Raw genomic sequence first — 25,500 nt, 5'->3', positions numbered from 1 at the left:
TAGACATGATTTAGCAATAGTTGTGTCTTTTAACCACAATGAACCACAATGAACCGCAATGAACCACAATGAAACCACAATGAACCTAAATTAACTTAACTAGGGTGAAAATTAGTCTTTAAAAGGTAAATAATTCCTTTCAATAATTCTACCTCTTTGACGGCAAATTATATGTCAAAGAATTTTAAAATGCTGTTAAAAATTGTCTTCTTTATTTGGCACATGCACGAACCTTATACCTCAATATTTTATTTATCTCATTCAATTGTTCAAAACAATTTTTATACACGTGTAAATAGATGTTTAAAAGAAAAGCAGCAATGAAAAAATTGAAAAATACAAGGTAAATTTTGATATTTAATGTAATCAAGACCTTATTGTTACTTCGAGCCTATATGATTACTTATAAGTAGCTCGGCTCTCGAAATGGTTTATCTGTTTAATATTAGAGTAATCAGTCGTTTCCCGTAAACTCTAGACTATTTGATCACCTGATGAAAAAATTTAATATATACAAGGTAAATTTTTTACAGATTTTTGGCTGCATTTTGTACTCCCCCCCCCCTTCAGAATGGGGAATTTTGAATCACGTGTGAATACAATGACCGCATCTGTATAAAAATGAGATTTTAATATTTTTTAGTTTAATTGTTTTTGGTTATGCAATGCAAAGGTATTACAATGCTATGGCATTATATTCTCATTTTGTTTCTGTTTAATTAATTATTACTGGTTTATGAACGTTTCCCTCCGTGTTTCTACAGATAGCGTACGCAGGCATTGCATAGGGTGGATATATATTATGGATTCAAATAATGATTTACTTTTACTTTCTGAAGACTAGAGGGAGATATTATGATATGATATTATGTTAATAATATCATTTTTTCGCAGTGCCTGTTTTGCCACTTTTAAAAAAGTTACTGCTTCGATATACCCGGAAGAGGATCGCAATACACCATAAAGTTGTGGTGTCATAAGGTTTACCCATGTTGCAGTCCCTTCGAAGATAGACTATTTTATTACATAGAATTGTTTCCTAGGATACTCTTTTCATCATAAAAAATATTACCACAAGATATTAATAGGTCTAGAGTTATGTTGGATTTTGTACGTCCAAGTAAAATATACAATAAAATTAAACATTTCTTTCCTCGGCATATTAAGGACACTCAAAGAAAAAAAATGCATTTTTATTATGAAAACGACAGTTACCGCAAATAGAAATATCTTTCACATATTTATCATGTAAAATTTTGCGCTGTAATAAATATACAGCGTGCCCTTTTCGAAATAGAAAAATTGGAAGTGAAACGAACGATCCCTAGGCGTTTTACATTGAGAAATAGCTGCAAACATATCAAATAAATACAATTTCATCCCCTTTTTTTGTACTAAACTGAATTTGCTTTTCGGTACTGAAAAAAATAGACTGACTGCCTTGAAATTTTACAAATGTAAACATATGTTGGCATTGCCACGATTACGATTTTTGCTAGCCCGGGGGGAGGGGGGGTCTATGGGATTTTTTTTGTGAAATTAATAAGTTTTACTTTTTTAATGCATGGGACCCCTCTTGATCCACACATGTTGTGCATGATTAAACAATTTTGATCAAATTTAAGGTAAGAATTCTTTCACAATAATCATGACATCTGTTGAGTTGAATACCTTTATTATATATTTGGTATAAATACCTTAAAGTGTCATATATACAATTTACAGGTGACTGACAATGTACTTGTGTGTGTTTTAATTTGCATTTGATTCACAGTGTTTGCAAATTTAAAGCTGCCATTTTACACTCAGAGAAATATGAATTGTATTATTCATAATTTAATTTGGTAGCAAGCATGATTTAAGTACGATTCTGCTTGCTGTCTTGAATAAAATAACTGATTTTTTTTTAAATGTCACGAGACCATGTAGTATGCAAAATGATTTTAAACCAGAGTCGAAACTGACTTTGACTTAACGAATTTTAGCAATCTAAAGTCATTTTTTGTTTTTCTTTAAAAGTACGACTTACATACGAGCTAATATGTCTTTTTAATCCATTAAAATGAGATTAAAGATGTGATAAGAAGTCGTTTGATAAAAATTGTATTCTATCACAAATATTTTGAGATATCTTATATGTATATTAAAACTCTATATATAGTTTTGGTTATCTTCAATCTAACACGCAATTAATATCGTTTTTTATGACCGTCTGATTATTGAACTGATTTTCTAATTGTGAGTTACAGAAATTATAGCGACATGTACAGAATTCGTATTTATAGATAAACGCTCGTGCATTAGTTGTTAATATCTGACTAACGAACTATTGAGTGTTTCCTAATATAGAGATGAGTATTTTTCAGTTTCTTTAATATTAGGACAACACATTCAAGCTAGAGGAATCCCTCACTGATATGACTATATATATACTGTCCATCTAAATAAGGAATTGAAAAAAAATATCTGCTGTATTTTTCCAGTTTCATATGTCAGCAATGTGTGTCTATATGTGCGTGTATAAACTGTAATTTAAATTTAAAATTTCATGAGAGAGAGAGAGAGAGAGAGACCCAATTAACAACAAGGTGTATCGTATATCCCGTCCCCTCTCCAATTTCACCCCTGTGAATGTGTTCGAAATGTTTTCTTTATTGTTGCTAAGTATGTAATAAATCTAGCGATGCTTGAATGGAAGTTCACGAGACTTCACCGAGATTTGTTCAGTATAAGTATAAGTGTTTGGATAATATTCTCAAAATACTTAAGTACTGGTCGATTTCCTTATCATATCCTACTTGGATTTATGCTAAAACATCAACATCTTTTAAAATATATGTATTATTTCACCATCTAGCGGTTTTTAAAATAAACGATGATATTCAGAACAGAGTTATCGTTCGTTTAAACCACGTGAAGAGTGGTTGATAATATAAACATTGGGTTGCTTAATAAAATCATAGCCATGTTTGATGCTTATGGTGTGCAGTACCATGTTTTTTTTTAAATAATGGGTGAATGTTTTGCATAAAAACTTATAAGTATCTTAACAAGCAAATAATATATTTATTTTAAAAATTGTAATCCGATAAAAAAGGGGGATAGCGTAGTGTCCCTTTAATTTCATTTCCTAAATTTTTAAAAAGTTCCCCAAAAAAGTGAAGGTGGAGGAAGGGGGGGGGGAAGAGTGGGCCAACGCCATGACAATTCACTTTTTATATGAATATTTAAAAAATGTTTAATGCGAGAAAAGGTAGGAGGGGAGGCACCCAATACCGCTCCCCCTCCCCCTCCCCCATGCTACGTACCTATAGTGAACCATATACTATAAAATCTGGAGTGGATTGTTTTATATGAAGAAAAAGTTTACAAATTTCAGTATATCCCTCGCTTTGAGATAGTTTTTTAAAAATCTTTAAAGTTTACAACTTTAAAAAAATGGATGGTATAATCTTTAGTTATCAAACAAATCTAGATGCCAATTTTTTTGGAATTGCGTACATACTTTTATTCCCTTTTCTGATCTAGATTCTATGGACATTGGTAATATTGAGAGTTGATCCCTTCTGTTCGTTTGGGGTTTTTTTCTCTCGATTAATTAGAATGAGCGTTTATTAGTACCATTGCACTGCACGTCTTCAGCACGCAAATTTAATCCAAAGATGACAATATTGGAAAATTATCTTATTTAAACAGTAAATCAGACGTTTTCAAATGTCATGTAAAAGGTTATATTAAGCTTTAATTAAATAAGAATAACGTTATTTATTTATATATCAAAATTTACCTTATACATGTACATGTATATAGATATTTTTTTTATTCAAGCTTTACACATTTATAATAAACCACCATCTAGGCGTTACCTACACTAATATAATTGAATTCTGAATGAATGAATGAATGCATGAATGAATGAATGAATGAAATAAGACGTGTGTACCTGAACATACATATAAATAATTGAAAATGCATTATTTCTGTAACATAACATGCCGTCAGAAATTTTGAGATACATGTATATTATGGATACACGCAACGTTCCTCGTTTTAAGATAATTTCCCTTGATATAACATATTTCTTCATTATTTGCATTTAAACCTGTTAATGCCAAGAATTCATAGTGCATTACCAGGCCATTTTTGGAGTAAGAATTTTTCTTTTAATAGCATGCAAAATGCAATTAAATGCTTTTTGATAATGTAGTAGTATATATTTTCAACAGAAACTATAAATTCACATAGAAATATATCAAATAACATCAAATGTAAATTTGGAATTACAGAAATGACGATCTTCACATTGCAGAGATAGGAAAAAGTTAAAAATAATTAATAATAGGTCGCATCTGACCTTGAATTTTATACCTTTTGAAAAAAAATTATTACCTTTATAAAGTTCATTGTAGTATCATTGTGGTTTATTGTGGTTTCATTGTAGTTCATTGTGGTTCATTGTGGTTAAAAGACGCGCCGATCATTTGCTACTTATAAATTATTGTCGTGTTAAACGAAATAAAATAATATTTAATGGAATATAACACTTCCAGTAAAAAACTGCCAATCAAAGAGTACGGATGCAGGATTTGAGTCTCCGAGTCCTGAGTCTCGGAGTCCCCCACCTAGGCATGAGGCATCACTTACTCATAATACGTTCATTCATACATGGCATAAAAGGTTACAAAGGTTAATATATAGAATACACAATACATGACTCAATATAGAGTACCAGAGCTATTGTTGCAGACACAGAATCGCCAAATATGAGACTTGTTTTTAAACTCTCAATTTGGACATTATTATGCCCGTATTATTGACCTGGTTTTATAACATCATTTAGGAATACTACGCAGTACTACAAGATTCACAGAGTTCATTCTGTTAATTATCATTAACACTATTCAGTGCGCAGCACCTAGGTATACACAAGTATCATAGTGACCATTATGTAATACTAGCAATTCAAGGTCATAGCATGGCTATCTGTTTACAAGAGGGCTACAACTCCATAGGATCTCCGTAATGGTGCAAGTGCGGGAGTGATTCTCTCCCGAAACGATTTCGTCTCAAATCGTTTATAAATGACTATAACATTTGCATTTTTACCTGAACTCAAACGTTGTAGATGTCTATGGCATAAATTAATCCAAAAATATCAAGTATAGTCCATATATCGGTTATTTTTCGTGTATGTAAACAACGAAAGTTGAATTTGTCCGCCATGTTTACTGACCTTGACCGGTTTTATTTTGGGACAGCCAATGAGAATTCAGGAGCGGATCTTGAACTGAATATAGGAATTTCCCTATAATTAACGCGGTAAATATGAAATTTCCATTATATACCATTTCCTTAAATGATGTTTTAGTGATATAACGAGTTAAGATCGATTATTTACACTGACATTCACGTTATCAAGCCCATCGATCAAAACTCCAAGCGTTCATCCAATAAAATCACGCGAGAACTGTCATGGCTGCTGAAAAAGACGACTGGTAAACATGCTGATATGTTTTATCTGGTTTTGATTTATATACGGTTAATTTGTTCAACCTGAATTAAAAAATCATTTTATCTAAAGGAAGTCAAATATTAAATCAATCTTTTCAGACCGAAGTCAGCCGCATTAAAAAAAAATAACTTTGCACCATTACGGAGATCCTGTGGAATTGTAGCCCTCTCCAGTAAACATCAGATATAAAAAAAAAATATCGGAGAGGGCTACATTATTGCAGCTATATATTGTTGTACAGTACTCTTCAAGTTTCTCCTTCATTACTGTAAGAATTTCAGTAAGTAGTAAAGAGAGAGGTTTGGTAGAACATTTACTGGAATATATCTCTGTTTGTAAGGACTTTTGTGAAACTTTGGAATCCAGTACAAATAAGCTAAATCTAATTCATTTTGTTTATTGGGGATGTTATAGATATCCAAATCCGATTTATGATTTTGAAGAATTGTATTAGATTTTGCGCTTCCAATCTTTGCTTTATGAGACATATATATTTGATTGGAATTTATTTCATATGGTTTGAAATAAGTGTAAAATGTGGTATTTTCAGAATACAGGTATATATTTACGGTGACCTACTTTAGATTTGCGCAATCCAGTACAATATGATGAATTTATACCTTTTACGAAAGTGTTTTGATACCATTCATAAAATTGAACAAAATAAAAATGAAAATATTTTTCTAAGATATTTTAGAAAAATATTTCTTAAAAGATTTTTCCGTTGTTTGGTTAGTGAGCGTTGCCATTATGTTTTTTGTTTGTTTGTTTTTGTTTATTTTTTTTTGTATTTTATTTTATTCTTTTTTTTGGGGGGGGGGGTGTTTTGGGTTTTTAATTTTTTTATTTTTTTTGGGGGGGGGTACGATTACATGAACCTTTGTAGAAGCACGTGTCTTAAGAGATTATATACAAACGTGTATGCTTTTGGATCTTTACACGCAGAATTATGCTATCCTCAATGTATTTTTTGGGGTCATCCGTTTCCAACGGAAGACTCTATTGTTTTTGTTGGGGTTTTTTTCTTTTTTTTCCCCTATTATTATTATTCTTCTTTTCATAAAATTTTTCTTAAAACTCAAATATCTCAAATATACTAAAACGGATTTTTATGAAATTTTCACGAAAAATACAAAATATTAAGGTCTTTTGTCACGTATATTTTTGTTGATTACGTCAGTTCCCGTCGGCCTTTATATTTGTTTTCATATATTAGTTTTTCGAATTTTAAAGATAAACGTTTTGTACACATTTTTGTACTGAATACAAAACTAAAATCGTTTTAAAATTTTTAAAATCAAGCAACGCATCGCAGAGATATTTAAGCTTAAAAATGACCTTTCCGGAAATCTGAATTTTGCAGTGTATGTCCAAAAATTAGTTTAAAAGGAAGTTAATATAGTAACTCGTACCAAATGTCAACATTTTAACCCTATTTCAACCCTATCATTAATTTATAATCAAACAGAAGACCCATTCGTTGCTCGCAACGAGATCGTGTCTAGTTTTTATTATTTTTTTAATGAATCCATTGTACCATTTTACATTGTAATATTCAAATATATTTCACAATTGGGAGCATTTAATTATTTTTAGTTGACCCTTGTTAAGAACCATATGGAAGTATGGAACAATTAATGATATTTTCATGTAAGATTGGAAGTAAAATAAAATTAATCATGGCATATTACAATTGGAGAGAAATAGCTAGTGTAGGACTCTAAACCGGCTTCGAAGTGCGGAAAAAACATGGTCCTACGTATTGGCATTTATTGCGCAGTGGTTCTTATGAAGAAGTCTTTTTATGATACACTCTTCTTTTAACCGTTTTGAGATTATCTCCCTTTCGACAGGGCTTTTTTTTTATCAATTTATAAACTTCTTAGCTTAAGAATGCTTTAAGCCAAACTTTTGCTCTGATCTTCCTTATTGCATATCAGTGCCTGTAAACAACGTCTTGTACTGGTACATGCAGTGCCATGATATCAAAAAACTCTTGGATCAAGTTGAAAAGGTTCTCAAATAGACGAATAAATTAAGTATTCTTGAAGGATATCACATATTCAAGTTAATTTAATCTTAAATTAAAATCTTTTTTTTTTTCATCTGTGAGATAAAACTTCTTTTCCAAAGAAATAATGCAATGGTATCCGGTGGTTTTAATATCTTATAGCAGAGTTGTATCAATAAAACACCTTTGAATATTTATTGCAAAATTAAGAGAGTGTAAAAGCCAAAAGAAATGTAGAAAATATCTCTTTAATTCAATTTTTATTGCTAAGCAAACTTTAGGTAATACTACAAGAACTATCAAATTTGCTCACAGCGTACATTAAACACAGATTTATATAAAGGTAATTATCCATTTAAATAAAATGATGATTTGAAATGAATAATATTATATACACAAAAGTAAATTTAACTTTAATACCATACAATAAACAAATGAAAACAAAAGAGTTGCTGTATAATAAATTTATCTCACATTTATATATTTTCATTTCCTTCTCTTTCCTATTAATAAAAGATTATAAATTATGTGTTGAAGTGTCATCTTTGTAATTCATTTAAATATATATAATGAAATATTTTGTTGGATTCTGTTTCACCTATTTATTTAGAGAGTTGCAGCTAATTTCGTTCATTGAATCGATTAAGAATGAAGGCTATTCTATATATTGAGGCATTCTGTAATTTGTGGAAAGGTTCTTGCTTCAGTGACATTTGATAAGATTGTAACGCCCCGTGTAGGTCCCCCACAACATGCTGACAGATCCCCAGTATCTGCCACGAAGTGTCTCTGTCACATAAAGGTACATATCTTCCGTCGTCATTGAGCAGCAGTGTCTGTAGGTCTGTCAGTGACTGTAGACAATGGGACATGTTACCTAGTCTGTAGTAACTTAACACACATAGCATTTCCGCCAGCACAAAAGGTGAAAAATACATCATTATAAAACCGCTTTCTGTGCTCACAATCTTTTCTAGATCCAGCTCATGAATGCAAAACACCTCATCATAAAGACGAACACTGCTTGCCCAAGCCTTTTTCATACGTTTAGACAAAGACAACCCCTCTACATAATCATTATATATTTCTAGGTCTACTCTATTATACCTGAGATAGGGCTTTAAGAGTTTTGATTTTACTAGATCTTTTATTCTAACCACTTCTTCATATCTACAAATCCTGTAATAATACAGAGCGAGATACAACAAATAAGACACATCACCCACTCTACCTGCCAGCTTCAACAAGTTACTTATCAGTCTGTGGGATTTGTAGGCTCTTTTATTTGTACAGTCCGTTGAATATTTTAGCAACATAAACGCTGTTTGAACTAAAATATCTGCAGTGCATTTCTGTAATAACAATTTCTGATTTTCTGTTATGGATTCATGCAATAACAGGAATATGGACTTAAGATTTAGATAGCATGTTTTTGTGTCTTTTTGAAAAATCTCTACCTGATATATTTCCTCAACAAGACAGCTTTCTAGGTCACCAAAAATCATGATACGTCCACTGAATGTCTCTGATCTGAATGGATTATTGCATACATGAATTAATTCACTAAATTCTATAAATGGTTTTATCGTCGGACTTTGAAGCAAACAACTCAAACCCATTTTATAATAACCGTTTAGTTGTTCTAACAGATGCATGCGTGTCAGTGCGCCTCTTTCTGTGGCTAATTTGCTGGCAAATATGTTGTTCTGTGGAATGAAAAAATTTGATAATACACCTCTATGGACGCTATATAACAAAAATTTGAAACATTTCCAGAAACAATCCAGTAAGTTATTTGGGCACCATGTAATATTTCCTATTTGTATCAACCAGAACATCGTGGTCTTCATGAAATATGAACACAGGAATGGTTCTTCTGTGTCACTATTGATAACTTCCTTCAGAAATATTTTTAAAAGGCCATAACACAGAAATTGTGTGTGACTCATGGAGTACACTAGTTTTTGTTCTGCCTGAGAAAATGACAATCTCCATTCCAGTTCATTTTCATTTGCTGTCAATTTACTTCCGACGGGCACAAAATGACAACCATTTCTTAATATTTCATCAAACACGTGGTTTGGAGGCCAATTATGCAAAGTACATCGATCTCTCCAATAACATGTTAACCTTGACCAACTGGAGCTATGTAAACAAAGAGCAAGATCGTTTTCGTAACTATTGAATATACAGTTCGCACAAGGACCGTGGATTTCTGTCTGGTTCCATGCTTTATTTCTTCTCACGCTTGTTAACAGTGTTTGTCTCCACTTTGAACTCGATATGTACGATCTGTTATGTAACGGAACAACTGACGATGCAATGAATCCATCTCGTGGTGGCGTCAGAAGCTGTAGTCTGACAAACCCCGGTGGTGTATCAGTGTCCTCAATGAGAATTAAAGTATGTTTTGACGGATCATAAACACAAAACTGTGATAAATCAGTTATCACTTTGTGATTTGATAACCAGAACATTAAATCCCTGTCAGAAGAGTTAAACCTAAATCCTTCCTTGACACTTCCACTAATCATCATTCTTTTACCAAAATAGGCTTCCAACAAATTTTTAATAATTTCTTCCATGTCCCTTACCTCCCGTCTTATAGTCAACTCTGTCGGTGTCCCTATATAACGACACAGAATTACGTACATGGCTTCCTGTGCATATGAATATTCAGACATTCTGTGTTTTTAACTTTCTCGTAACCTTATATCAGTTGATTCGAGTTTTATGAATAACAATTATTCTTTATGGCAAACACTTCATCAGATATAGCGTTTCACACCTATTTCGCTGGAAAATAATACCCTGTTCCTGTAAATAAAAAAAATCAATCATAATACTAGTAATGAAAGAACACACTTAGTTATGTTTCTTTTCACTGCTGCCTATCTTTGCTTTCGATATTTTGACACTTTTTTTGTACGAAAATATAAAAACGGCATTTCCTAATAATTTTTTTAAGAAAAAAAATAAATAATCATCCCATGAGTCACCCATGTTGTTTGTCGATCCTAATGTTCGTCGTTCGTAAACTATTTTTCATTTTTAACTTCTTAAGAACTAAAAAGCCTATTGCTACATGTACCGTTTTTTGGTTTGAAGAGCCTCAAGAATAAGATTAACCTAAACTGTAAAATCTATTTCTTTACACCCCGTGCCTCTGACACTAGTGGTGCCAAGTTTGAAAAAGAAAATCTAAAATTTTCAAATATCTTCTTCTCTTCTAAAACACGTGTGGAAAAACAAAGACCTCAAAGTACAGAGTTTCGAACTCCTTTGATGTGAGTTGAAAACTTTTTCATTAAGTGTCATTATATCAGACTATATTGACACATGGATGCATCGTTAATGAATTAACCGTGTTTCTAAGCGTATTGGTACGTATTTATATTGATATCGTAAATATGAATTGTTAGAGGGTCAGATATTTAACAGCTCAACTAATATTAACTGTTGTACATGCTTTTGAAACAATTTTCCCAACAATTTGCACTCTCATCTTGATAACGGAATCGATCTCTTATCTTAGAATGTCCTACGTTATTTGTGTAAACTATATATTCCATCGCTCAGCAACTTTACATTAAATTGAAATATTCAGTATGTTACCCAAAACAAGATTGCTGGTATGTATTGTTAAAATATATCACAGGTAAACCTTACACAGACCAGCTGATATGCTATACAATCTACGTTCAATTTTAAGTTTGAACTACATTTGTTGTGCGAAGAATGATTTCAACGGTTGTTCTATCAACACCCAGTATTGTATACAATAGCTATAGCCTGGCCATAATCAAGGGCTTCGGAACATGGGGCAGTAAAACCACGCCCCAATAATTTTGCAAAAAATAATTTTTTTTAAAATGAAAAATTGCATCCTGCACAATCACAAACATTATACTAAAATACAACCGCTTTAGATTTTTTTGAAAATACAATAGTGTCAGCATTTTAGTGCGAGATCCATTAATATTTTTGTACCCATTTTTTTTACTTTTTGATGTGCAACAGAGAGTGATAAGTTGAAATCAAAATTGTTGCTCATACGTGCATATAGTTTTTATTTTAAATAAATGCAAATTGCGTTAGCTTGATACATATTTCATTGCGTCAAACTAAATAAACAAATATTAAGAACAATTTTGCTTTTTTTCTATTATACGATCAAATAAGTGACAATACATGTATTTGAATAATTGGACACACTGCAGAATATATTCAATTTCAAGTCCAATTCGTTTCATCCTACTACTATAAATGATTTAAGTGCTATCATCATTCAGGGTGTTTTTTAAATTGAATCAAAAATGGGTAGAAGAAAATGTATTCAATTAAGTCTTTCACTTCTAATTATAATCTTGATTATATATCGGTCTAACATATTTTTCTTCTCATATTCTGACAGAAGATGTTTAAATACACTTTCTTTTGATGTCTTCCTGGCTCTTATATTTTAGTTTGGGATAAAATCATACCAACATAACAACATGAATATATAAATTAAATGAACAATTTTTATTAAAAAAAATTGTATCATTTCTAAGTCAAAAATTGCCACTTAGTGCAAAATATTTGACATATGACTGAATTAGATTTCTTATTGTAACTTTTCTACAAAATAAGAACTAACATATCACACCTTTTATGCTTGTAAAATTTTATCTTCAAAAGTTATTCTAAGTAATTTTATTTAAAGATTAAGTTGGCGTCAATGTGGAGAATAAGACTCAGACTTTGAAACACAAATGTTACAGAACATTGCCATTCCTCTTTGATATCATTTCTGAGAAAATATAACTTTTTCACGGTCTTGGCTTTTGAGTGTACTGATCCATTTCATTTTAAGATCTCACCGAGAGTGGTCTATAAAGTTGTTTTACTTTTAAAATTAATACACTTTGTAACATTGCTGAAAAATAATTCGCAAGTATTCAACTTTTTTTCCTCAACATTAGAAAAAACGAAAAAACCTTATTAGTATTTTAAGGGGCATGGTCACGATTTTTGTAAAAAAAAAAAATCCCGATTTTAATGTTTACCATGCTTCATTGCGGTATTTTTAATAGGCAACCAAAATTGAGTGTCTTTCATTAGTTATAAACGAGTTACAGAGCTTAAAATTCTTTGATATGAAAACAAAGCTTTTATTAATTTCTTTTCGTTAGCATATGGAACTATTTTATAGGTGTATTCGATATGTTTTCTAGTGTTGGGTGTAGGAATTAAATAATGCGGATGGATATGTGTGTTATATGTCACGGGTATTTAAACAGGTGTATCTTACATGTGGTTATTCGAGTTCGTATTCAGCTTTCAATGTGTCTGATATTGAATAACTTACCTCAGAACAGCGTAAACGAAGAAGTGAAATAGAGGAAACATACAGCGAAATTTCTTTTGAAGAGGCATCGACGTTATTCAAAAGTAGATTGAAAAACGCGCTTTATGACGACGTATAAGAAACAAGAACTGGAGGAGAGAGTCACATAATTGCGCAAAAACCTAGTTCTGAGTAAGCCGGAGGAGTCGAACAATTTTAAGTATACGGGGTGTAAAACTCAATTTGAATTAAACCAACATAGAATCAACGAGTTAGAACTGGTGGATAAGTATCTAAATTTCGGAAGAATCGAGGACGCCAGAAAAATTCTTAAGTCTGCAAGAGAGAAGTTGGCCGAGAGGAAAATGCACGTGCGAATTACAGACATGTATGGGTGGGACACTTTGGAAGAGTATATTGGCAATAGTCTGGTGGATGGTCCTGACGAGGCTACTAAGTTACGAAATGCAAAGTCTCGAGGTATCAGGAAGAGAAAGGAAAAGTCCAATAAAAGCCGTATGACAGGAGCGGTTCATCCATCCGGAACGATCTGTTTCGTTTCAACAATGGAGAAGCTAGCTGACTAAATTTCACTCAAGCAGGGAATTTTTCCCCGCGCATGGGCAGCAACACCACAGATCAACATGCCTAGATTCCCCCTCGCCAAGTCTATAGTCTGTTTCTACTGCTTTGAAGAGGGAAATGTGGCACCACATTACCCACTCAAAATCAAAGGAAGGACATTTATGCCCACAGCTACCATTACAAAAGAAATCACTGACAAAAGGTTTGCATAAAGATTCTACAGAAATGGTGAGCAATATTTTTCAATATGAAAACTGTAAAGCCGAAGTAAAAGACAAAGTTTTCAATGTTAAAGGTAGATAAAGAAAACATAGTGGTTTTTGGGGAAATGTATTGAAAGCTAGAGAAAATGTTTGCAATATTATTTTTTCTGGTTATATAGTGCCTTTTACGAATTGCCTGAATGTAAACATTGTCAAAATAACAAGTCTGCAATCGCGCACACAGATTGTGTAAGCAAAAGTATTCAAGCATTGTTGCAAAGCGGTATTATTGATAACGTAGATCAAATTCCGCACGTGGTGAATCCTCTAACAGTTTCGGTTAACGCAAAGGGTAAAGAAAGGCTCATTTTAGATTTGAGGCATGTAAATCAATAAAATACAATTTCAAACTTAAGGGTATTAAAGAAGCTTTAGATTTTGTACACAAAACTGGTCTTATGTTTAAATTTTGATCTTTTATCAGGATATCACTGTATTGATCTGCACGCTTCCATGTGTAAATAATTTGGATTTTCTTGGGATGATTGTTATCATGTTTTTTAAATTTCTTTATTACCTTTTGGTTTTTCATCGGCACCATTTATTTTTACAAAGATCCTAGGAATTTAGTAAGATTTTGGAGAGAACAATGTATCTATATAATTTTTTATTTAGATATTGGATTTTGGTTTTTTTCATATTCTTTTGACGATTGTGAATATTCATCTCAAAAGGTATACGATACTTTGATTAAAGCAGACTTTGTTATAAAAAAAGAAAAGTCTGTGTGGGTGCCTCAAAAATGTTTAGAATGGTTAGGATTTTCTTGGAACATGAAAGAAAGGTTGTCGAGTGTTAAAGTAGAAAAACTTGTATTCATGATCAATCAGATTGTGGATAATGATTATTGGGTAACTGCTAGGTTTAAGCAAAATTTACAGGGAAAATTGTATCATTTTTAGAGAGTTGGCGTTCGATTTGCAGGTCAATGACTAGACAATTGCATTTGACTATTTGTTTTAGAAGATCATGGGATACAGTTTTGAAACTGATCAAAGAATCTATTGAAGAATGGAAATTTTAGAGATTCAATTGTATGAATTTAGCTTTTAAGAACATTTTTCACAACTATGTTTTACCAGAAAGACTGATTTATACAGATGCTAGCGATCGTTCGGGAGCAGGATTTTGCGTGGAAATTCTTGGGAAAATTGTTAGAAAGACATGGACAAAATCAGAACCTGAACGGAGTTCAACGTGGAGAGAATTAAAGGCAATAGAGGTGACTTTAGATCTGTTTAAGGTGGGATTGCAAGGTAATAATGTTAAAGTTCATACGGACAATTAGAACACAGTAATGATAATAGAAGTTGGTAGTATGAAATCAGATTTACACAATGTTGCGTTTGCTATTTTAAAGATTTGTATATTATGAAGAATGTTTTTGAAGTTTTGTTGGATTCCAAGAAATATAAACGTTATTGCTGATTTTTTCAGTAAAATGTATGATGCAGACGACTGGGGCATTAATGATAGAATTTTCACGTTATTTAACAGGAAGTGTGACGTTTTGCATATTCTTCAAATTTCAAGGTAAAGAAATTATATTCAAAGTTTGTAGATAGTTTATCAACTGGGATTGATGCTTTTTCTTTTGGTTGGAAGCTTGATAATAATAAGATTGTTCCACCGGTAAGATTGATAAGTAGAGTAATTTCTCATTTGATAGCGTGTAAAGCTACTGGGGTACTTGTCGCACCGAAATGGACCTTTTTTCCGTTTTGGTCATGTATAATTAACAATGACGGTACTTTCGAAGATGTTGTTAAAGAGTGTGTAGAATTCAAAGAACATCTAGATTTTTTGTCAGAGGTTCCCAGCGGAATAATGTTTTCCATAAGAAAAATGTTGTGTTTAATATTATTGTTTTGAGATTTGATACAAGAGAAAAGTGAAGCAATTTTAACGTTTCTGCGCATGTTAGTTAAAGTTAAATCCTTCTCCGTGCCATGAAGGCACATAATGCCGGTGCTTATCCCCGGTTTCCGTGGTGCTGAGCTCTGCGCATGTACTATTCCATTATTCTATGTTTTTATACGCTACGTCATGCATCTACATTAATATCTACGTCATTCTATGTTTTCGGTGCGCTATGTCATGCATCAATATATCTAGGTGTATTCTGTGCATTGTTGCTATGTGCAAGTGAAAGCTACGTTTAAAGAATATTTTGTATTATACAAAGCATATTGATATATTATGAATTTCATATTGTCTTAGGTAAGGTATATTATTCTGTTGTTTCACTATATAGTATTTACAGAAGTTGTCTCCTACTTCTCAATGGGCGGATTTACAAATGATAAAGGTTAAAATCCGGTTTTAGCACCATTAGTAGAAAATGTTAAAGCCATAGTCAGGGCAGGTAAATCGGAAAAAACAAATAAACAGCTCGATTATACTTCAAGAGGTTAACAGAATGCTGTACTCATTACAAATTTTCAGCACTGCCGGTGTAATGAAGAATAATGACCCTGTAGAATTATGACCGGGGGTCATTTTTCGACGTAGTATAATGACCCCCCTTGCTGTAGAACATTTGGATTTTTCTGAACAAAAAAAACCCAGGGGTCATTTTTCTTCATGCTAAACGTGAAGAAAAATGACCGCCGTGAATAATGACTCCCGCTGTAAACAAGAATAAAAATTGGTTACCTTGTATCCCGACAAGGTAACTGACTTTGAAACTGGAATTTTCACTCTGTTCAGTTGAGTTTGAAGTTATATAAACACCGACCTTGTAAAGAAATTGCTGTATATAGTTTTTAATATCCGTAGCAAACACACACACAAACACACGTACGTTGCCGCAAATTGATTGTTAACAGTTACGTCTCTTCTCTTGTCGACATATGGCGGGAAATAACGCTTTTGTGTAGAAATCTGCTGAAGTATACATGATTTTTTGCCATGAATAATTCTTAACAACATATTATATAACTTCATTATTTAAAGACAATATTTCATTTACAAAATGTATGCACAGCTTGCTTAACTTGATATATATCGCGATTTTCTGCACGTGTGTGTTTAGAAATCTGTGCGGATGGTGGTACTTTGTCTTTTGCAAAGCCATTCCAAAAAAACGAAAAAAAACTAATGAAAAACAAATTTATATACATTGAGGAATTAAATTGTGTGATAATTAACTAACAACAATCATGAAAGAATAATTGTTGTAATAATATAAGCAATATTCATTTGTGAATGAATTGTCAAACAAAGAATGATATATATATATATATATATATATATATATATATATATATATATATATATATATATATATATATATATTCGTGCTGGGGGAAAGGATTTTTATTTATAAGGTGGAATGTCCTTCTGATTAAAGAGATAACTTATGTAAAAAATATTCGCACGTTATTTCTGAAAACTTATAAAATATTAAGGCAATAAGGAAACCAAGCAACAAGGGAGGCGGTACGTACTGGGCTCTATTTTATGCTTGAAGACGACATTTATTTTAATTCAAATGTTAAAAGATGAAATTTGAACGGAACGAACTGAACTCCAACTTTTCAGGGGTGGGGGGGGGGCGCAAAAAAGAAATGTTTTACCAAAAAGTACAAGAAATTCAAACTTATCGTATTGATCAAATTTAATGAGGTAATATCTATAACCCCTCCCACTTCTCCCATCCTCTAATGTATTTTTATAAAATGACACTTCTTCTTCAGGCGAAATGGGTAATTTTCCTACGTTGAATAATGACCGTGGGTTTTTTTATTCTACGTTGAAAAATGAACTACGGTCATTATTCTACGGTGGTCATTATTCTACGTTACACCTGGCATATTTTGGCTATCTGCATTTTTATTTTTGATGACTTGTTTAGTTTACACTAATATATATAATATCTTTAAAACACTGTGTTTTGGACAGTGTTTTAAACACAGTATTTTAAAGGGTTTTTTTTAGTATTATTCATTGAAAAAGAGACTTTGGAGATGTATTTAAGAAATAAACACCGTTATTTAGTGAACATGGCGTTATGAGCGCATCATGGAAAATATGCCAGCAGAGCAGCTGCTATTCATAACGCCATGTACACTAAATAATCGTTGTTTATTACTTATATTTGCATTTTACCACTCGCAAATACCCTGTATTAGCCTAGACCTTGACTTTTAGCTATTGCATCAAAATTTATCATTCAGACTGTAATGTATCTTTTTAATTCACATAGATTTGTTAACAGAATCAATGATATGTTATAACAGTAATTCTTTTAAACTATTAATAAAAGAGAGGTTTTAATATTAAATACATCAATTTTATGGAGTTAGAGAAAAACACATCATGTATCGTATAGTGGTTTAAATCGAAAACGTCATTGAAAAGTATTCGACGTCACACCTTTATGACGTCATAGTATACACACGGAGCAATTGCGATTATAGAAAAATAATTGCAGTTCCTCCGTATGGACTTACAGTGGGAAAGAACAATGCATATGCATATATATATATATATATATATATATATATATATATATATATATATATATATATATATATATATATATATATATATATATATATATATATATATTATACATTTACCAAGCATAATTTCCTCTATTTCTTACAAAAACTTATAGTTAATTCATAGCTCTATAGAAACAGCCAGACTGAAATCTACACGCCCTATTTATCGATTGGTCTGAACCTACAGCGACCTTAGTAAAATCCCGGACTGCACGAAATAATCATGACGATACCAGACTCAAAGTCTTACAGGAGACGATTTGGCTGTTTCTTTTAGCTAACGTTAAAGAAAGATGTTCAAATAAACAAAAAAATGCTTTCTTTGATGATTCATGCGGGTTATGAAGGTAGAGATCATTGCAGGAAAAATTTACATAACCCGCTATATATATATATATATATATATATATATATATATATATATATATATATATATATATATATATATATAATTTTGGGACACGTAAATATAATATAATACACTGTACATTGTCAATTTAGCAACAATGCAATTATGTTAATGGCAGATACATTGTACTTGTATGTATAATAATGATTTAACAGAAACCGAAATATGTGGTAATTGTGTAGATTCTGTTGAAGGTGCTTTATTTTCTTCAAATGTCTTCAAAAGTATGAATCGGATAAAAAAAACCTATTTTTTCAAGCCATAAAAAATATCATAATTAATTCTAAAAATCAACTTCTACTTGAATAGGTGGTATATGGTAAGCCTTATCATTGACTTCTTATCAATGTTCAAATATTTAAAGCAGTGTGTTTACTAGCTTTTATTGCAGCAACAACACACTTTTTGTAATTATGTATGAAAACAGCATTTAGTCTTACCTTTTTTTTCAAACCGATATCATATTATTAGGGTTTTTTCTCCTTCTCTCTTTCTTTTTATTTGTAACTTTTCTGTAGTCTGTGGTTGTATTACCAATATTAAAGCTGCTTGGTCCGATTTTCTGTCCCAAAAAATACACAGATTTCTTTTTAGCAATACAAAATTCCATAAAATATATGAACTTTCACCAAATAAGACCCTTCGATTCAATCTCTGTTTAAAGTTAAAAGTATTTAAAGTATATAAATATAATTTCTCTTTGGGCAAACGGAAAAACAAAGAGGCGGTCTTAGCGCATGCGCAATGTATATGTACACAAAGATGCGGAAAATATGGATGTCCCAAAAAAGAGAGGACGTCCTCAAAGCTTAACAGATTCAACTCGTAAGAAGAAAAGGCTCCAAGCTAACCAGACTCACGCGAAAAGTAGGATTTTTATTGGTGAATATATTGAAGACTGGAACAGTTTGCGTGACTCGCTTGGATTGAAATCAAACCCCGAACTTGCGGGATTTCTCCTCAACTCTCACTATGAGTCCCAGTAAGTACGATCTCTTCTCTTCTTCAAAAATTGAATTTTTAGACATCATTTTGTTTATCTGTATTGTATATTATGGTAACATTGTTACACTTGACACGTATTAATGCGTAAGATAAGAAATGTTGTAGAAAATATACGTTAAAACACTTTGTTTTGTGTATGTAATGATAATGGGGCCTTCGAAGGGGTAAAAACAGAAATCAAATAAATCGTACGTTTACAGAGCGAGACTGTACACTGGAAATGTCTGTTTGTATCAATAGCACAGAAATAAAGCATTTTAAAAATTAAAAAAAAAATGTACAGCTGATTTCAGATTCTTTATGTTTTTATTGTAGTTTGTTTAAAAAATATATAAAGCAATTTTTTCTTTACAAAAACTCGAATATTCATAAATGGGATTTGTTTCAATTTATATAGGAAACGCCTTTCAAGGCAAGGAATACTTTCTTCAACTCCTGCTAGGCCTCATCCTCTGCCAAGGATATCAGAGTTGATGCTATCAGAAATTTCGTCAACAGATTCTAAAGGAAATGGCAGGTATATATGTACACCATGTACATGCATGTCTATATACAATATTTATATATTATGATATAATGTATTTTACACGTAAATACTTTTAAAAGTCATCATGGAAGATATTTCGGTTACGTGCATGTAAATAACATATTATGCATGATTTTATTAGAATGAAGACATGCACCTTCAACCTGTATTAAGGTAGTTGCATGTACATATGTAATTGTTATAGCTCCATGTTCAAGCATTTTTTTTAGAAATTTTTCCTGATTAGTATTTAAAACATAACTATGGATTTCAAATGTATCAAAATAGCTAGTAAAGACAGTAGTAGGTCAACTAACACCAAGGGAAGGGGGGGGGGGGGGTATTGTCAGTGTAAGGAGTGGTCTGTTTGTAACCAACCACATGAAATAGACAGTGGAAAATGAAGACTATATATTCATATTGAACACTCTCAATGTACTTGTCAATGCTGGTGTTCAAAGCTTAGTTTATGTATAAATTAAAAATTCTGATTGCAGTACTACAGAAACAGCAGAGTCAGGAGTTGAAGAAATGGAGAAATCAAGTTTTTTGAGCCCAGCTACTGCATCTCACCAGTCACCCATATCCAAAGGGGAAGAAACAAAGAGAAAAAGTTCATTGAAAACAGCTTTCTCATCTTCATTTGTAGACCCTTTTAGGTAAATGAAAAAAAAGGTGTAAAAATTAAAGTTTAACCTTGTGGAATATCAAATAGAAATACATTGTTCGATACAGTTTTGACGGAATAAATGTCAAAGGATTATTGATGAATTTTAATATTCATTAACAATAAATCAATAAGGTGTTATAAGTGATATTTAAACAGGTGTAATGCAGGTTCTTAAATGCAGATGTGTTTTTATAAATATATGTACATGGCTGTTATTTTGTAAATTTATCTAATATATGATATTCAAACAATGTAGAGTAATAGTTTTGTTTACTCTTATATTCTAGTTTGAGTATTAGCATTACGAAAGAATCTGAAGAAGAAAAAGGAAGTGTTGATGATGATAGTGATGATGATTTTGATGTAGAAGAATATGAAGTGACTTTAGGGTAAGTACACCTCACATAATTTTGTTTACCCAGAAAACGTACATCCATCTGATAAAGTTAAAAGAAAAAATTGTACTGATGAGGTAATAGATGAATCTTTCAAATTGAAGTGAAGATGAAACTATTGACATCGAAGATGTAGCTGGAGGTGACTTGGTCTTTGGAAATGATGAAGTTATAGAGACGGAGGATGAACCACCAGAATACTTCACTGGCCCAGGTATCACGCAGGTGTTGTCGATGGAGGAATCAGATGTTGTACTTGCATCAGAAAAAGTGATCGCATATGAGAAACAGTTGCTGCTTTTAGCAAAAACAAAGATTGATGAGCGCTGCTTGGTTAAAGGGTGTCCAGAGCTTGTAGAGATTTCAACAAAATATGTTGCATCTGCATTATACATTATCTGGGTAAGTTTGACAAGTGTTATAATTAAGCACTGTATACATAGTTATTTTTTGTCTGTGCTATTTTTGCCCTTCTGGACTTGCAAATAGTATGGTGTTTCCCCATCTTGAAATAACCAAGACAACGTTGTGCTTTAAGAAAGATAATTAGAAACATTAGAATTTTGCCGGTTTTAATTTGGCCTGCAGACAACAATGCTAAAAGGGGCGTAAATAAAATGGGGACAATATTTCCCTACATGCGGTATGCACTTTTATTGTAGTAGAAATCTATGTTTTAAAAGCAGCGCTTTATGAAATTAGTTGCAAAAAAGGTTAAACATTTTTTTTTATTATGCAGTCATGTCCTAGGAAGCATATCAAACACAGATGGTGCTCCCAACCACTGCTCAACAATGGACTACACAGTGGGGACCTGATGATAGCAGCAGCAGTTCTGTGCTCGGAAAACAACTTTAGCAAGGTGGAATTGATGGCAAAGATCCTAAAACTGCATTTTCCAAGCCAGTCGTCATTTACTCGTATGCAACGCACCTATCTTGTTACTGCGATTGAAGAAAAATGGGATGAACATCTTCGCAGCTTTCGGGCAGAGCTTGAGGATAAAGACGTAGTTCTTCTTGGTAGGTTTGTTGTTGTGGTTTGTTTATAAACCAACAATTTTTTTTTCTTAATTGATGATTTGAACTGTGTGTGTATGTATGTATGTAAACTATTTCATTTTTCTCTGAAAGGGGATGGACGTATGGACAGTCCTGGCCATTGTGCCAAATATTGTACATATTCCATGATGGAGAATGACAGCAAGAAGATCATTGCGATTGAAACACTTGACAAGAGGGAGGTGGGGAAGAAAAGCACTAACATGGAGAAAGCTGGCTTTCAGAGAGCTTTGGAAGATGTGAGGTCCAGCAACAATGTCACTGAAGTAGTGACTGATGCACATTTACAGATTGGTGCATTAATGAGTATGTTAAACTCTAATACACGTAATAGAATAAATAACATCACTATTTAAGGACATTGCCATTAATAATATATGCGTGTTATTGCTAGCCACATATTATTTGAAACAAAGCTTAACTTTATTTTTAGTATAACTACGGGGGAAAAGGTATCTTTACGTAACATAACGCTGTACAAGCATTACAATCAGTTGTATAACCGCTTAGCATAGTTTATTATTTATTTTATGACAGAACGCCAGTACCCTCAAATTAAACACTCCCATGACATATGGCATGCCGCCAAAAACCTGGGGAAAAAAATTGTCACGGTAATTATTTTTAACCACATTTAGTTTATTTTATTTATTTCATCTTCAATAAGTTAAAGTATTTAAATGAAAAAAAACTGTATTGGGCAATTAAGCTTAAAATATAAACAAACATAGATATAGCATTATAAACTTGCCATCATAGGCTGGTCAAGAAAAGAGCTGTCGGGAGCTGCTGAACTGGAGCCAAGATATAGTTAATCACTTTTGGCACTGCAGTAAAATGGCCAACACCCATGAAGAATTTTTGGTAACTATTTAATTTGTTTACTTTAATGAAAATTAAACTGATATAATTACTACAAATCTCCCATCACAGACTGAGGTCTGTTGTATTATTTCATACCCATGGGTGGCTTATAAATTAAATTCATAATTAAAAGTGGAATACTGTAAACAGTGAAGTATTTGCCCTGTTATATTTTTGCCCCTATTGCTCTTTTTGCCAACAAACAAATTTAAAATTGATGTCTCAAATGATCTCTCCTTAAACACAGCTTTGTGTTGGCAATTCAAGACAGGGTGAAACGATTTAAAAGTGTAGAAGAGCGAAAATTACATAGGTAAAAAATTATCCTGTATACAGTATTCACTTGTAATATGTGTCATGTGAAACCTTCAGCACATTCAGAAAACTGTGAGCTTTGAATGCATAAGTTTTAATCAACATGTTAATCTTTAAAATATCAAAGTAAATTTTTTGTTAGTTTTAAAGCCATGCATAGTGTACTCAGAAAAGATAATTTTCTTCCTATGCAAAATTGGTCATGTGGGAGAGCTCAAAAGATGCTTAATATGCACTACTTTATGGTAGTAGAGATCATTTTCTCTCTCTTGATTTTAGGATCTATGGGTAGGAGTGCTTCATCATGTTCAGAACGAACATGAATGGGCATTGTCATATGTCGGTCTGTCACCAGGATCGTGCTCCCATGGTGAATTAGAAGAAAACAGGGACAAAGAATGGATAGAGAAAGGAAGCCCAGCACATCTAGCCCTGACCAAAATCGTACTTGACAAGCGCTTCCTGAATAATATCCACTACTATCTCAATTTCAGGTATGAATTATCAGAATGCCTTATTCTGCATGTAATTATTATTGTATTTACAGTTTACTTACTTAACTTCTTTTTTTTTCTTTTAAGGAGTACATCAAATTTAGAGATTTTTAATAACCATATTCTCATGTATGCATCCAAGAGGATATCGTATTCACCACCAGTATATAGAGCAAGAAACATCTTGGCAGCTCTTGACTACAATTTGAGTGTGGATCTTCCAACAGATACTCGAAAGGATGGCACAACAAGGTAAAATATTTGGGATTTCACATATGCTCTCAGGTCTATTTAACTGTAAGAATCAATATACAGCAATATCTCATACATTGTCTACTACTGAGCAATGGTCGAAAGTTATTTTTGCCATTTTATTCTCTCATGTTAAACAATGCTGAAAGGTTTAACCTAATTTTTATCAATCCTTAATTACATGTCTTATTTTTATTCAGATATCATAGGACTTATTCAAAGAAGACTGGGAGGTGGACTGTAGTCCAGAGGAAAACTCAGAAGACCTACAGCCATGTCTCGGATATCATGAGGAAGATTCTCCAAAGTCGCTTGGAGTCGGTGGGAGGCATGCACCAGGCAGCTGAACTTGCAGAAGGAGACCCTCGACGCATTTCCAGAACCATAGCCCCAAAGTCACCACCTCCAACAACCGAGCTTGTGGTTAAGAAGAAATCAAGATTTCAATAAATAGACTTTAAATTTCTTATGACAGGCTCAAGTGAGCTGTTCTGTTCAAAATTTGTCTCCCGTTTATGGTCATAATAGTAACAAATTCTTCAAAAATAGTTAGAAATATTCAAAGCACACATATTTTAAAGCCAGATGAAGGTGAGAATCAAAATCGGCATATTAAAGTAACAGACAGGTCTGCTGTTATTGATTACAAGTGAAACGCCCCAAAATTAATGACATCAGTATATTTCTCTTTATATTTTTGGGGAATTATTGAAATTGTTAGTTGTATTTTTTTTTTTAATGTTTAATGTTTCATTTTGTTAGGTGCACAAATAAAATAATTAAACTGAAATAAACTAAAATGACTAAGATAGCTAAATGTTAATGATGGCTTTTAATCAGTAGAAAGAAATAGATTGACAATGTGTACTGAGATTCCACTGTTTGTGTTCAACTAGATATATACTGGTACATGTAATTATATAGCCATTCTTGTACCAAACGCTGCTTAGAGTTAATGCCAATATGAGCAATGTAGCCCCTTGGCCTTGTTTTATGATGTTTCAAAGTGTATGCTTTTTATTGAATGTCGGTTATGTTTTGCAATTATTGCACATCATTTACACTTCTTTTCTTATAATTCAGGTTTTGCTTGGTTTACCTATTTCTGTTTGCTTTATTAAAAATGCACTTGCTTTGTATTGCAGTAAATATGGACCAAATTCATTGTAAAGGTGTGACAATTTGTAACATCTCAAAAAGCTACTGTGTAGCAAATAACTTTTGTTTTTTTTCATTTGTATGTTCAATACATGTGCAATTTAAGAAAAAGAATATTGAGAATCATTGAATAAAACATTTAT

The 25,500-nt window shown here is 32.2% G+C and overlaps 2 protein-coding genes across 2 annotated transcripts; one reads left to right on the top strand and one right to left on the bottom strand.

The window, feature by feature from the left end:
- Positions 1–7,980: 7,980 nt before the first annotated feature.
- LOC128182529 (uncharacterized) lies at positions 7,981–10,287 on the bottom strand. The gene is made up of 2 exons (XM_052851208.1): positions 8,541–10,287; positions 7,981–8,435 (listed from the first exon to the last, which is right to left on the bottom strand). The coding sequence occupies exons 1-2, from the start codon at positions 10,205–10,207 to the stop codon at positions 8,144–8,146; spliced, it is 1,959 nt and encodes a 652-aa protein (XP_052707168.1). The 5' UTR covers positions 10,208–10,287; the 3' UTR covers positions 7,981–8,143.
- An 8,884-nt stretch (positions 10,288–19,171) lies between these two features.
- LOC128181221 (uncharacterized) lies at positions 19,172–25,488 on the top strand. The gene is made up of 12 exons (XM_052849534.1): positions 19,172–19,599; positions 20,020–20,139; positions 20,646–20,807; positions 21,106–21,207; positions 21,318–21,615; positions 21,953–22,235; positions 22,347–22,580; positions 22,812–22,888; positions 23,034–23,138; positions 23,733–23,947; positions 24,035–24,199; positions 24,400–25,488. The coding sequence occupies exons 1-12, from the start codon at positions 19,355–19,357 to the stop codon at positions 24,647–24,649; spliced, it is 2,256 nt and encodes a 751-aa protein (XP_052705494.1). The 5' UTR covers positions 19,172–19,354; the 3' UTR covers positions 24,650–25,488.
- The last annotated feature ends 12 nt before the right edge of the window (positions 25,489–25,500 follow it).

Source organism: Crassostrea angulata, chromosome 4, assembly GCF_025612915.1.
Source record: "Crassostrea angulata isolate pt1a10 chromosome 4, ASM2561291v2, whole genome shotgun sequence".
Taxonomy (NCBI): domain Eukaryota; kingdom Metazoa; phylum Mollusca; class Bivalvia; order Ostreida; family Ostreidae; genus Magallana; species Magallana angulata.
This window is presented reverse-complemented; position numbering and strand designations above follow the sequence as displayed.